At 40.3% G+C, this 14,835-nt stretch overlaps 1 protein-coding gene across 2 annotated transcripts in view; it reads right to left on the bottom strand.

The window, feature by feature from the left end:
- Positions 1-1,936: 1,936 nt before the first annotated feature.
- Positions 1,937-14,835, bottom strand: part of ftr86 (finTRIM family, member 86) — a 39,136-nt gene continuing 26,237 nt past the window's right edge. The window contains exons 2-10 of one of the 2 annotated variants that reach the window (XM_060944131.1): positions 9,865-10,428; positions 8,901-8,996; positions 8,117-8,350; positions 5,909-6,068; positions 5,236-5,322; positions 4,925-5,014; positions 4,367-4,432; positions 3,525-3,727; positions 1,937-3,271 (exon numbers count right to left, since the gene is read on the bottom strand). In XM_060944131.1, the coding sequence (XP_060800114.1) occupies positions 2,936-3,271; positions 3,525-3,727; positions 4,367-4,432; positions 4,925-5,014; positions 5,236-5,322; positions 5,909-6,068; positions 8,117-8,350; positions 8,901-8,996; positions 9,865-10,428 (1,836 nt within the window). In that variant the 3' untranslated portion in view covers positions 1,937-2,935. The remainder of the gene's footprint in view (positions 3,272-3,524; positions 3,728-4,366; positions 4,433-4,924; positions 5,015-5,235; positions 5,323-5,908; positions 6,069-8,116; positions 8,351-8,900; positions 8,997-9,864; positions 10,429-14,835) is intronic. The other variant, XM_060944132.1, reaches the window with a different exon arrangement.

Raw genomic sequence — 14,835 nt, 5'->3', positions numbered from 1 at the left:
GTGGGCAGCCTGTTTTAATTAAAAGAACGGGGATCTATCAAAGTCTGATCTTCACAACACATGTTTATGGAAGTGTATCATGGCATGAACAAAGGAGATTTCTGAGGACCTCAGAAAAAGCATTGTTGATGCTCATCAGGCTGGAAAAGGTTACAAAACCATCTCTAAAGAGTTTGGACTCCACCAATCCACAGTCAGACAGATTGTGTACAAATGGAGGAAATTAAAGACCATTGTTACCCTCCCCAGGAGTGGTCGACCAACAAAGATCACTCCAAGAGCAAGGCATGTCTCTCACATTGGCTAATGTTAATGTTCATGAGTCCACCATCAGGAGAACACTGAACAACATGTGTGTGCATGGCAGGGTTGCAAGGAGAAAGTCACTGCTCTCCAAAAAGAACATTGCTGCTCGTCTGCAGTTTGCTAAAGATCATGTGGACAAGCCAGAAGGCTACTGGAAAAATGTTTTGTGGACAGATGAGACCAAAATAGAACATTTTGGTTATGAGAAGCGTTATGTTTGGAGAAAGGAAAACACTGCATTCCAGCATAAGAACCTTATCCTATCTGTGAAACATGGTGGTGGCAGTATCATGGTTTGGGCCTGTTTTGCTGCATCTGGGCCAGGATGGCTTGCCATCATTGATGGAACAATGAATTCTGAATTATACCAGTGAATTGTAAAGGAAAATGCCAGGACATTTGTCTATGAACTGAATCTCAAGAGAAGGTGGGTCATGCAGCAAGACAACGACCCTAAGCACACAAATTGTTCTACCAAAGAATGGTTAAAGAAGAATAATGTTTTGGAATAGCCAAGTCAAAGTCCTGACCTTAATCCAATCGAAATGTTATGGAAGGATCTGAAGCGAGCAGTTCATGTGAGGAAACCCACCAACATCCCAGAGTTGAAGCTGTTCTGTACGGAGGAATGGGCTAAAATTCCTCCAAGCCGATGTGCAGGACTGATCAAGTTACCGGAAGTGTTTAGCTGCAGTTATTGCTGCACGGGGGGGGGGGGGGGGGGGGGTGTCACGTCAGATACTGAAAGCAAAGGTTCACATACTTTTGCCACTCACAGATATGTAATATTGGATCATTTTCCTCAATAAATAAATGACCAAGTATAATATTTTTGTCTCATTTGTTTAACTGGGTTTGCTTTATCTACTTTTAGGACTTGTGTGAAAATCTGATGTTGTTTTAGGTCATATTTATGCAGGAATATAGAAAATTCTAAAGGGCTCACAAACTTACAAGCACCACTGTACTTCCTTTGACGATTCCAAACTCTCAGACTGACACTCCTTTCAAGCTTTTAAAAACAAACAAACACAAAACTAAATGGCCGCAGCACACATTTTATGAGCATGATCAAACAATTCAAGTATTATGTATGATCATAATAGGAACTTTCCTAGCTTTATTAACATGCAGTTCTCAAATCTCTAGCATTTAAGCTTTAAGTTATTAATCTCTATTGAAAGAAATAAACATTTCCTGTAAGAAATTCATTAGTGAGACTAGAATAATTTTAAAGCAACTATAGAAACCAATATCAATTTCAAGATATTTATGATAAGCTGCAGATTTTCTCAGCATTAGATACATTACATAAATCACAATAGCTTTATTACAAATCTCTACTTTTAGAAAGACATCTGTCTTAGCCGGCACAGACGACAGCTGCTACTCCTTTCTAGTCATTCCCTTTTCGAAGTGGAAAAGGAGAAAAGTTTGTCTGAGCTGCGAGAATTGCTCATGTCTGTTATTTCTCATCCATCCCTCCGTGACACAGCTTCTAATTTAGGCTTTGCTTTATTTAGATCTCCATTTAAAGCACTGCACATGACATGAATAAACAGGGCCCATGTGAACATGACAGAAATAGCATGATTAGATAGCTAGAGGATTTAATTAGAACTTTGTTGAATCAGTTGTTTGGGGTCTTTATTTGGCAGTAATAAAACAAAAATAACCATCTGTGACAGAAGGAGCCTATTTTATGACTTTTGCACTGTGTTAAACTCCAACATGTATAATCAGCCATTCAAAATCAGGGATACTTTAAACACTTGATTTTAGGACCAAGCCCAAATGTTGCATAGAGAGAAAACAGAAAAGTCGACCTAAGCCCATGTGCAGAAATATAGAAAGAAATCAAATGAGATGAGATAATGACAGAATATGAAAACTGATATGCAATATTTCTGTTTTTGGAATTAGTACATGGTGAAATAAAGAAATTCTTTGTGTAGAATATTAAATGTCCGTGACAAGAATTGAACAGTCACTGGAGTTCATCATGTGAGAAATGGTTTCTAAATACAAATGAAGTGTTCATCATGCACATTCTTATCAATCCAAAACTCCTGACAAATTCATCAGTTTAACTTCATATAAAAACACATTTTCAGTTAAACTTCATAACACACTTCAGTTAAAGGGGACACTATATAGTTTGTGCATTCATACAGAATGGTGGGAGCATTTTACAATATCTTTAGGAAGAATTGTGTTTATCCTTCCAGTTACAGACACTTACAGGTATAGGATCCTTGCTAAGTAGCACTGAAGCTATTCTAGCAGCTTATGGTGACCCAACACCTTATAAAAGTAGTTTCTGTAATTTTTCCTTTAATTTGTCACCCCATCTGTGGTTGTTTCAAATCATTACACCACCACCAAACCCTGTACTTTACAAACCGTGAGGTGGCCACAGATAGAGTGCTCCATTCCTAGGAGTCTTACAGGAAATGTCTCGGTGAATTAGATGCTTGCAGCAACATCTAGTGGTGAATATTTATTTCACCAACATCAAAAATCAAGGTCTTGGGACATTAACATTTAACAGAAAAACAAAGTAAGAGACAAACAGTGCCGCATCAGTTAAATAGGTTTATAAATAAGGATCTTCCTGACCCTTCATCACTCAGCCCAGCTGGCAAACAGTGATGGTAGAACCCACACCAGTCCAGAATCGGAAACCAGGATAGAGAGCCCCACTAAATTCAGTTTCGACACAGCAGATTTGGTGGGCCTGGTTGTGAGAGACCCTGTAGAAAGCCAGCACGCCTGCCTGCTGGTCCACATAGACCCCGATGCGCCGGGCTTTAGGAACAGCTAGCACCGTTTCCTTTCCTGCATGCCACAGAGAGAAGGCTGTGCCTGACCAGTACAGGCCCCACGAGTGCTTATTATACCCCAGTCTGGAATGGTCATCCATTGTGGCGCGCCCAATATCTTTATAGGTTACACCAATAGTGATCTGCAAGGACCATTGTGCTGCATTAGTGCTACTGCAGTGTTTCATTTCTAACTTTAGTAATAAAATATACTTGCTTAAATATGTGCATCACTCTATTGATATTTAATTAATTTGCATGCATTACCTGACGTTTACTCAAATTAACATAAAAAGTACTGATTTTTTCTTTCAGGTAAAAATGATGTCTACACTCTATTTTAACTGCAAACAGATTCTTTTTCCTCAAGGTTTCAAGGTAAATAAGTTAATGTACCTTCTGTCCTGTCCATTCCACCTCCCAGTAGTAAGGACTTCCTGCCAAAGGCTCCCGACACATGACCTGCCTCCAGTAGAGAAAGCGTTCAGCGTGCTCTGGGTAATTCTGATTTTCTGCACGGAGAGTGGCCTTGCGATCTCCATCAGACAAGCGGATGTGACGATAAGCAGTGTTGCGGTCCAGTGTGGGCTCAAAGCGGACTAAATGGAAATTGTTGTTCTTTAATATTACACTGTTGTATAGGAATATTTCACTGCATAAATAATATCTTATCTTCTCCATAATATCTTCCTTTACCAGTAACATAAAAAAAAAAATACACAATGTAAAGTTCAGCTGAAAGTCTAAATTCTACAGTGTCCTCAATGATTAGCCAACTGGCACCCCTTGTACAGATTAGTAAAATGGTTAGGGGAAAAAAAAAGCCACCTTTTGTGAAGAAAAAAAAATTAGAAAAACCCAACCTTTAATTGAAATATATTTATTCAGAGAAAAACAAATCCCTCATCAAGAAAAATTATTTTCAGCAAAAACCACATGTGCCATTATTATTGGCACCCCTACAGTAAATAACAAAAATCACATGCGGATTGTTTTCAGTGTGAGATGAAGCTTCTTCACCAAAGGTGGATTTTTTTTCTAACCCTTTTTACAAATCAAGGGGCGCCAATAATCGTGGAGGGCACTGTATGAGGGTTTTGTACCATGTTTTGGCAAACCAATCTTTGTGTTGCCTTTCAAAAAAGTTAATCCAAACTAGTCTTTATAAAGACCATATACAGCATGTTCAATCATTATCCATGAATACTATTTAAAAATATATAATATATCAGACTTACATTTTAGCATTTCCTCCCTTGATTTAGGTGCTGGGTTTTCCAGACTTGGGCGAGTCAATTTTCTCTCTGCAAACAAGAAACCAATCACATTTAATAAATCTGCAAACAGATTCTCATCTCATCTCATTATCTCTAGCCGCTTTATCCTTCTACAGGGTCGCAGGCAAGCTGGAGCCTATCCCAGCTGACTACGGGCGAAAGGCAGGGTACACCCTGGACAAGTCGCCAGGTCATCACAGGGCTGACACATAGACACAGACAACCATTCACACTCACATTCACACCTACGGTCAATTTAGAGTCACCAGTTAACCTAACCTGCATGTCTTTGGACTGTGGGGGAAACCGGAGCACCCGGAGGAAACCCACGCGGACACGGGGAGAACATGCAAACTCCACACAGAAAGGCCCTCGCCGGCCCCGGGGCTCGAACCCAGGACCTTCTTGCTGTGAGGCGACAGCGCTAACCACTACACCACCGTGCCGCCCGCAAACAGATTCTTTTTCGCAAATTTGTATTATAATTACACTGCTGTATATATACATTTTTATATTTACCTGAATTTGCAGAGGAAGCTTCAGGGTGCTGAAGTGTTGTGGTTTTAGGTTTACTGTCACTTTTGCTAGATGCATGTGTCACTTTAGGAGCTAAAGAGAAAGCAGGATTACTTGCATTCATTCAATTATAAATAACGTTGTATTCGTGAACTGTTCTGAATTTAGGGGATGTTATGCATTTACACTGATTTCGAGCCAGACATAATTGAGAATTTATAGCAATAAAGATTTGAATAATTACAAAATACAGTAAAGGAAAATATGAACGGCAAATTCAAAAATTTCCAAAAGAAAAATATAACTTTGCCTACCTGCATTTTGTGAATCAGCCTGCAAGTTATTAGGATTAGGGCATTTCGCTGATCCATTCAATACTGTTGTTTTTTCTGCATCATTCACTACATAAAAATATGAAGAGATGCATTGTGGTCGATGAGATTGAACAGAACAGTGTAAGAAATTGCAGAGCTTGACAAGCGTGATAGTTCAATACTAAAAGTTGATGAGTGAAGATTCTAAACATTTGTAGACATAGTGTAGTTGAATGAAATAGAAGACTACAAAGATATTTATTTTAATCACGTTTTAATACCACTTCAGTTTCACAGATGTTCTATCATTCTCCTTCACTGAGTAACAAAAATGGTCAAATAGTAAATGCTAAGCTATTAAATAGTGAAAATATTCACATCAGTTGAAAAGAAAGTGTCTCCCTTTCTCCATTTTATTAGACATATGCATTCTAGCTCTTGGGCGTGATTGCTGTTCCAATCTTTGCCTATTCCTTCTTACAAACAGTACCAGTCAAAAGTTTACTCATTACTATGAAGGAGTGTGTCCAAACTTTTGATGGGTACTGTATCTGTTATGACTCTCCTTCCAACCACCCCCAACCCAGAAACCTGCAGCTTTATGAACACACTAGGCAATACATTATGTAATGTGGTGTTCTAAAAAGGCATGCAGTATTGGACAGGCTCTTACCAATTCTGAAGATACTGGCCAGGCTTCCTTTACAAAGGTCATGGAGCCTCTCTCTAAAAGCTTCAAGAGCTGACCGGATTCCAGACTCAACTGACTCTGGGAGTAAAGTCTCCAGCTGTGCATTCCCAACCACATCTACATCACCTGTGGTGTCAAGTGTCTAGCATGGGCAGGAAACAATTAAATAAAGGATTTAAATAGAAGATTATGTTAAATACAGACATGTACAGTGGTGCTTGAAAGTTTGTGAACCCTTTAGAATTTTCTATTTCTGCATAAATATGACCTAAAACATCAGATTTTCACCCAAGTCCTAAAAGTAGATAAAGAGAACCCAGTTAAACAAATGAGACAAAAATATTATACTTGGTCATTTATTTATTGAGGAAAATGATCCAATATTACATATCTGTGAGTGGCAAAAGTATGTGAACCTTTGCTTTCAGTATCTGGTGTGACCCACTTGTGCAACAATAACTGCAACTAAATGTTTCCGGTAACTGTTGATCAGTCCTGCACACCGGCTTGGAGGAATTTTAGCCCATTCCTCCATACAGAACAGCTTCAACTCTGGGATGTTGGTGGGTTTCCTCACATGAACTGCTCGCTTCAGATCCTTCCACAACATTTCGATTGGATAAAAGGTCAGGACTTTGACTTGGCCATTCCAAAACATTCACTTTATTCTTCTTTAACCATTCTTTAGTAGAACAACTTGTGCGCTTAGGGTCGTTGTCTTTCTGCATGACCCACCTTCTCTTGAAATTCAGTTCATGGACAGATGTCCTGACATTTTCCTTTACAATTAGCTGGTATAATTCAGAATTCATTGTTCCATCAATGACAGCAAGCCGTCTTGGCCCAGATGCAGCAAAACAGATCCAAACCATGATGCTACCACCACCATGTTTCACAGATGGGATAAGGTTCTTATGCTGGAATGCAGTGTTTTCCTTTCTCCAAACATAACGCTTCTCATTTAAACCAAAAAGTTCTATTTTGGTCTCATCCGTCCACAAAACATTTTCCAATAGCTTTCTGGCTTGTCCACGTGATCATCAGCAAACTGCAGATGAGTAGCAGTATTCTTTTTGGAGAACAGTGGCTCTCTCTTTGCAACCCTGCCATGCACACCATTGTTGTTCAGTGTTCTCCTGATGGTGGACTTAACATTAGCCAATGTGAGAGAGGCCTTCAGTTGCTTAGAAGTTACCCTGGGGTCCTTTGTGACCTCGCTGACTATTACACGCCTTGCTCTTGGAGTGATCTTTGTTGGTCGACCACTCCTGGGGAGGATAACAATGGTCTTGAATATCCTCCATTTGTACACAATTTGTCTGACTGTGGATTGGTGGAGTCCAAACTCTTTAGAGATGGTTTTGTAACCTTTTCCAACCTGATGAGCATCAACAATGCTTTTTCTGAGGTCCTCAGAAATCTCCTTTGTTCATGCCATGATACACTTCCACAAACATGTGTTGTGAAGATCAGACTTTGATAGATCCCTGTTCTTTAAATAAAACAGGGTGCCCACTCACACCTGATTGTCATCCCATTGATTGAAAACACCCGACTCTAATTTCACCTTCAAATTAACTGCTAATCCTAGAGGTTCATATACTTTTGCCACTCACAGATATGTAATATCGGATCATTTTCCTCAATAAATGACAAAGTACAATGTTTTTGTCTCATTTGTTTAACTGGGTTCTCTTTATCTACTTTTAGGACTTGTTTGAAAATGATGTTTTAGGTTATATTTATGCAGAAATATAGAAAATTCTAAAGGGTTCACAAACCTTCAAGCACTATACAAAATATAATGTGGTTGATGATTTAATGGTAACCCGTTTACATTTACCTCATTTGGCTGACTTACAACTGAGCAGTTAAGAGTAAGGTCCTTGGGATTTCAACTCATGACTTTCTGAGCAATAGTCCAGTGCCTTAACCACTAAGCTACCCCTGCCCTCCTCACCCTCCATGAAGATTAATCAGTGACGAGTCTCCCAAAAGCCTCGTAGCACAAAGATCATTAAAATGTAGAGCGAGCAGCACAATGAACACTCTCTCCTAGTTAAGATGCTCTTAGCGTTAAGAGGCTTTTAGGAAACCCACCACAGGTCTGTAGAGACTTGCACTATATATTTGCATAAAAATTAGTACCATACTAGTAAAAGGCCCTGAAACATGTGAGGGTGATCATACCTTTAGGAACTGAATAGAGTCCTGAGATTGAGCTAGTCTGTTTAGCTCTTCATCTTGTTTGTTTAGTTGGCTGATCTCGTCCTGTAGTCTATAGCGGTGGCCCTCTATACAATTATAAGTGGAGGCCTCATAAGCTTGAAGGATTTCCATTACTTGTGAGCTCATCAACTCCACACTCTTCATTACTTCACCAAAAATCTCCAGATTCTCTGTCTGCAGTCCCTGAATGGCAGCCTAACACAAGACATAAGAGTTTGCAGCATACCACCATTTTGTCATATTTTTTAATTTTTCAGAGCAGTTTCTTTCTATTTAAAGCCCTCTCCTGCCTGCCAGAAAACACTGATCAGGTGCATCATTCAGGGTCCATTACGGTCTTGTGCCCAGTGTTCCTAGGATAGATACCATTTACTGAAGCTGAATGAAAAATGGTGATACAGAACACTACAATCATGATATTGTGGCATTTTCCTTCTAATGGGCTAGTAAACAATATAGAGACAGACAGTGATGTGTGATACAGCCCATATCGATTACATTTTTAGAAACCTCTCCAAAGCATCCATCATTTTGTGGATAAAGAAAATTAATAAATAGTCGAGTAGCAGATTTTATCCCCCAAATCAAAATCAGATGTTTATCCAGGGACTAAATAATTAAGCCACCACTGAGTTTAAAGAAAAAAAATATATATCTCCACACATCTAACTAATCAAACTGAATTTGAAGTGCTTCAGTTGGTGAAGACTTAAATATATATTTAAAAACTTCAGCTGAATCTCACCTTCTTAGCATGAAAAATCTGTGGCAATGTCTGAATGATCCGCTCTCTTTCTTGAATACTTCTTTGTATCTTTGCCTTCTTTTTTGACAGCTCTTGCTACTCACAAGGACAATTACAAAGCAATAAATAAACTAGGTCCGTTATTTATGACACGTCTCAAAAATGGCAACCTATGTAAAAAATGTCACTTGAACAAATCAGACTTGTTAAAAATAAAAAATATATATATATGATTCCACGCTTAGGGGTACTGAAATGGGGACATGAACTTATTCACCTAAAACCATTTCTTTTTTTACCATCAGGTCACAAAACATGTAATCTTTAATGAATGATATGTTAAAAGATAACTTTAATTTTCTGAGATGTAATAAAAACATATTTATATGCCAAAGTCAAGCCTATGAGTTCCAAAATGATGTCTGTTACATTACTTCTGTTACGATTGTCCATCTCGCGTCTGTTACAAATTAATTACAATCTAGCTATATACCATGTTAATCTTATTGAAAGAATGTGTATGTTTATTCTACTACACATGTTTATTAATTATATTTGCTAAAACATCACCTTCCTATGTTTCAAAAAGTAATTCTACATTGTTAAAATTGAGAATATATATGTCCACAACACTTCTGTTACGTTCTGACTTTGGCATATGAATATGTTTTTATTACATCTCAGAAAATTAAAGTTATCTTTTAACATATCATTCATTAAAGATTACATGTTTTGTGACCTGATGGTAAAAAAAAAAGAAATGGTTTTAGGTGAATTTTTAAAAATAAGTTCATGTCCCCATTTCAGTACCCATAAGCGTGGAATCACTCTAATATTTTATATATATATATATATATATATATATATATATATATATATATATAAAATAAAAACCACACCACCACACACAACTATGAAACATAATAAACAAGCAGGAAGCACAACACAGAATGTAAGCAGTTACCTTCTTTTCTTCATCTGGATGCACCACTCGATGACCCTTATGTTGTACAAGGCTACATTCATCACACACACTCTCTTTATCATCACAGCAATACAACTCCAACACCTGTTTGTGTAATGGACACAGCTTGGGTGAAGTGGAAGGGAGCTGAGGATATAATCCCCCTTGCGCTGTTGCCTTTTCATCAGGTCCTGTAGCTCCATTAGACCGTATTGCTCCCGGCTGGAGAGAAGGGTTCACTGACTGTTCACTGACACATGGAGTTAGGGAAGAACACACAGAGCGCTCGTCCTGTTCTCCTACTCTCAGTTTCTTCATGGCTTCCATCAGCACGTTGTTTCTTCCCAGAGAAGGCCTGGGATTGAACACCTGTCTACACTGAGGACAGGAGTACTGGCCCTTTGTAGAAGCTTTATCCCAATGCTTCTGGATGCACTGAAGGCAGTAGGTGTGACCACAAGCAAGCGTAGCTGGGTCACACAGTATTTCCAAACACACAGGGCAGGAAAATTCGTCTGGAGGGCAGCTGGATGTTGCCATAGCAGGGAATGAAGGTTGAGGTCCCTGCAGATCATGAAACAATCCAACTCTCTAAAATACAAGACTTATATTTTAAACCTAGAGTGGGTGGAGTTGATGACCAGTATAACAGGTCTGTTTCCATGTGTCATGGGTGTGTGTATTGCACAAGAACATCACCAGTTTCAGTTGATTTAATCATGCAGGACAAGAGGAGTTTGAAAATGTGGATTGACTGGTTTTACAATCATTACATAACTCACAGTGCAGACTAATGAAGAAACGTTACCCTGTAAGAATTAGCACTGTTTAGAATGAAGTCCCCCCAGTGGGAAAGCCCTGAGCGCAGATGTCACGCAGATGTATTCATTTTTACCATCGTAAAATAGTTAAATACTGCCTTGAATGAATAGATTTTTCAAAACATAGGTTGTTTATTTTACATTTTTAATACTGTTTTAAAGCATCATATAGTACTTTTAATGAAATTATTTAAGTGTGACAAAATTCAATATTCTAACTTTGAACACTCAAGTCTTTACTTAAAAGGTGCCGACTGCAAAGTTGAATTCTGGGCAAAATGTTCCATTTTTATTGCTGTTGGAGTTTCGAGATGTTTTGCTTCTACACATAGCATGTATCCTATGTGTAAATGTTTTGCAGAGATAAAATGTTTCCCGCATTTTATGATTCCAGAGATTGCTGAAGCAAGTGAGCAACAATATCACATGACCACCGTGGGGCGCGTTTGACCTATTTTCTCATCTCATCTCTAGCCACTTTATCCTGTTCTACAGGGTCGCAGGCAAGCTGGAGCCTATCCCAGCTGACTACGGGCGAAAGGCGGGGTACACCCTGGACAAGTCGCCAGGTCATCACAGGGCTGACACATAGACACAGACAACCATTCACACTCACATTCACACCTACGGTCAATTTAGAGTCACCAGTTAACCTAACCTGCATGTCTTTGGACTGTGGGGGAAACCGGAGCACCCAGAGGAAACCCACGCGGACACGGGGAGAACATGCAAACTCCACACAGAAAGGCCCTCGTCAGCCCCGGGGCTCGAACCCGGACCTTCTTGCTGTGAGGCGACAGCGCTAACCACTACACCACTGTGCCGCCCGTTATACACCTAATATTTTGATTTTACAAGAAAGAAACAATAACACAAAAGTAGTACCTGAGAAAAGATATTTGTCTTTTGTTTCATAGATCTATTCGTGAATGTCAACCACAAATTACAGACCTGCGACTCAAAACTCGAGATCGATGCAGAGTCACAATGTTTTCCGCGCGTCGGCATCTTGGTCTGACCCAGTTCCATAATTATTCTAATTAGTTAAAGCTCCTCATGTTTGGCCATTTCCGCGGGACCATATGGTTTACCTCAATAGGTAGGATATTCGGTCTCAAAATGGAGGAAAGCAACCCTCAGCACATCAGAATGATCACATCTCATCCACATGATATTGTTCTTCTGGGACAAAGGAAAATGCCATGCACAATAAAAAACTTCAGAAGATTTTGTAGTTAGCACCTTTAAATAAATTAAAACTTGCTGCCACAGGAAAAGCATTTGACCCATCATCATGACAATTTGAATCCCAGCGACAGCCACTGATGGCAAGAGAGTGTAATTATGTCTGCTTTTTGGTGCATTCTTGGTCTGTTCCTGTTCTCACCTCATGATCAGAGTTCATCGTTGAAAACCTTTCTTTGCCTCCAATTAACAAACAAGTCACCAATATTTTGAACCTTCATTCTGTGAACTTTTGTTGCACATTCTGGCACACACTGTACAGCTTGGCTATCCATTCAACCCATTGCACCTGTTCTCTTCTTCTCACACATTCATGTCATGACTCTTTGTCTTCATCCTGTGACCCATTTTTGCACAATCCAGGACATACTGTAGTGCTTGGACTTCAAAATAGCCCATGCACATACCTCTTAAATATGTCCACTTTTCAAACTTGTATATTTTAGATTCTTTTTTTTTAATATTCTATTTATATAACTACTTTTGTCTTTTTTTTAATTATTGGATCTTAACTGGGGTGGCACGGTGGTGTAGTGATTAGCACTGTCGCCTCACAGCAAGAAGGTCCTGGGTTTGAGCCCAGCAGCGGACAAGGGACATGTAGAGTCCGACAAGGAACATGTAGAGTCTGCATGTTCTCCTCGTGTCTGCGTGGGTTTCCTCCGAGTGCTCCGGTTTCCCCTACAGTCCAAAGACATGCAGGTTAGGCTAACTGGTGGCTCTAAATTGACCGTAGGTGTGAGTGTGAATGGTTGTCTGTGTCTATGTGTCAGCCCTGTGATGACCTGGCGACTTGTCCAGGGTGTACCCCGCCTTTCGCCCGAAGTCAGCTGGGATAGGCTCCAGCTTGCCTGCGACCCTGCAGAACAGGAAAAAGCAGCTAGAGATAATGGATGGTATCTTAAAGTGCATATCCTGGACCAATTTCTTATATATGAAAGTATGTCCCTTTACACGCTCATCCAGAAGGGTAATTTTGCACAAGGCCATCTGTCTACAGGAGAAAAAAAATAAAATAAAACGCGTCTGGAAAAATCCCAAGGAAGTCTGGAGCCAGATTTGTGACGTCACCTGCGGGAGCGCCAGCAGGCTGCGAGAGCTTGCATGGATTCAGTGCATAGCCTGTGTAGACCAAGTTTAGCAGCTAGCGATTTTGCACTGAAATATGGAATTGTCACCTTCAGCTTCAAAACCCATGGATTCATGTATCAATTCTCATCTATCTATCATTACATAAATCATATTTTTTTCTAATTACTCTTATGTATTTATATATTTCTTCATTTAGAAGAGTACTGGCTACTGTTGGAGAAAGATTTCATAAGCTACACACATGGAATCGGCTAAGCAGGGTTGTATATACATTTAATGTGTTTGACAGGTCCCAAGATCTCAAGCCCTGACACACATATCCCTTGATACATGTGAAGTAAAACGTAAAGAAAGTGTGACCTTGGGCGCTGTGTGAGACGGCTGCCTCTCCAGTAGCTCTGTAGTTTTTAGCTCTTTAAACCTCTTTTTTCCATCTTTTTACTTTTCTGCTCTTCTTACGAAGATATAGTGTGTTTCTTCATATCCCATGGATATTTTTTAACTTTAATACGCAACCAGGAGTCAGTTTTAATAAGGTCTATGAGCTATCCGCACTGAACAACCAGCGGATTTACTGGGAGAGCAGCTTATTTATTTTCACGGAGACATGGCTAACACACCCTGTACCGGATGCTAACGTGGACCTGCGGGGATTCACTGCTGTAAGAGCCAACAGAGACACTAAAGCATGCGGGAAAGGCTAAGGTGGGGGACTCATCATTTACGTGAGCAACCGCTGGTGTAACCCAGGACATTGTCTTTACAGAGAAATCTTATGTTGCCTGGACATGGAGCTGCTAGCATCACCATCTGTGTTCACATCCCTCCGAGGGCAGACACAGCCGCTGCATGTGAGGGGATTCACTCTGTCACAGCAAGGCTGCAGACACAGCACCCTGAGGCATTTATGGTCATTTCTGGGGACTTTAAACATGCTACTTTGGCTGCTTTTTACCAGGCTGTGGACTGTATCATCTTTTTAATTTCCCTGAGGGAACCCTCCCAAAGGGATCAATAAAGTTCTATCTAATCTAAGTAAGTGTATTATCGCCCAGCGCTTTTGTGTTGTTTACTTTTGTGTGTGTCAATAAATAACATTATCCGTGTACCACACAAACACAGGAACACCTAATTTAGAGTATAGTCTCTCCTATTTCTTACCCTGGCAACAGTCAACTTGTGAATCACCGATTTTCTTGGTCTTTTTCTCGGCTCTGCTTTGGTCCTCGGCTTCCGGGAGCCTCACACGAAGCGCTCCCATTTCTCTGTGATTGTCTGGTCTTTTGGAAAATGATGAGTACTAATCCCATCATGATTGGTGTTGCTACACCCTCCTATGATACATCTGTTAACCTCATTCTCATTATCTGTAGCCACTTTATCCTGCTCTACAGGGTCGCAGGCAAGCTGGAGCCTATCCCAGCTGACTACGGGCGAAAGGCGGGGTACACCCTGGACAAGTCCCCAGGTCATCACAGGGCTGACACATAGACACAGGCAACCATTCACACTCACATTCACACCTACGGTCAATTTAGAGTCACCAGTTAACCTAACCTGCATGTCTTTGGACTGTGGGGGAAACCGGAGCACCCGGAGGAAACCCACACGGACACGGGGAGAACATGCAAACTCCGCACAGAAAGGCCCTCGCCGGCCACGGGGCTCGAACCCGGACCTTCTTGCTGTGAGGCGACATCTGTTAACCATTTTAATAATTACATGATAACGTTGAAGAAGGCGGCACGGTGGTGTAGTGGTTAGCGCTGTCGCCTCACAGCAAGAAGGTTCGGGTTCGAGCCCCATGGCCGGC

Source organism: Neoarius graeffei, chromosome 17 (genome assembly GCF_027579695.1).
Source record: "Neoarius graeffei isolate fNeoGra1 chromosome 17, fNeoGra1.pri, whole genome shotgun sequence".
In the NCBI taxonomy this organism is placed as follows: domain Eukaryota; kingdom Metazoa; phylum Chordata; class Actinopteri; order Siluriformes; family Ariidae; genus Neoarius; species Neoarius graeffei.
Note: the sequence above shows the minus strand (reverse complement) of the source record. Positions and strands in the feature narration are given on the sequence as shown.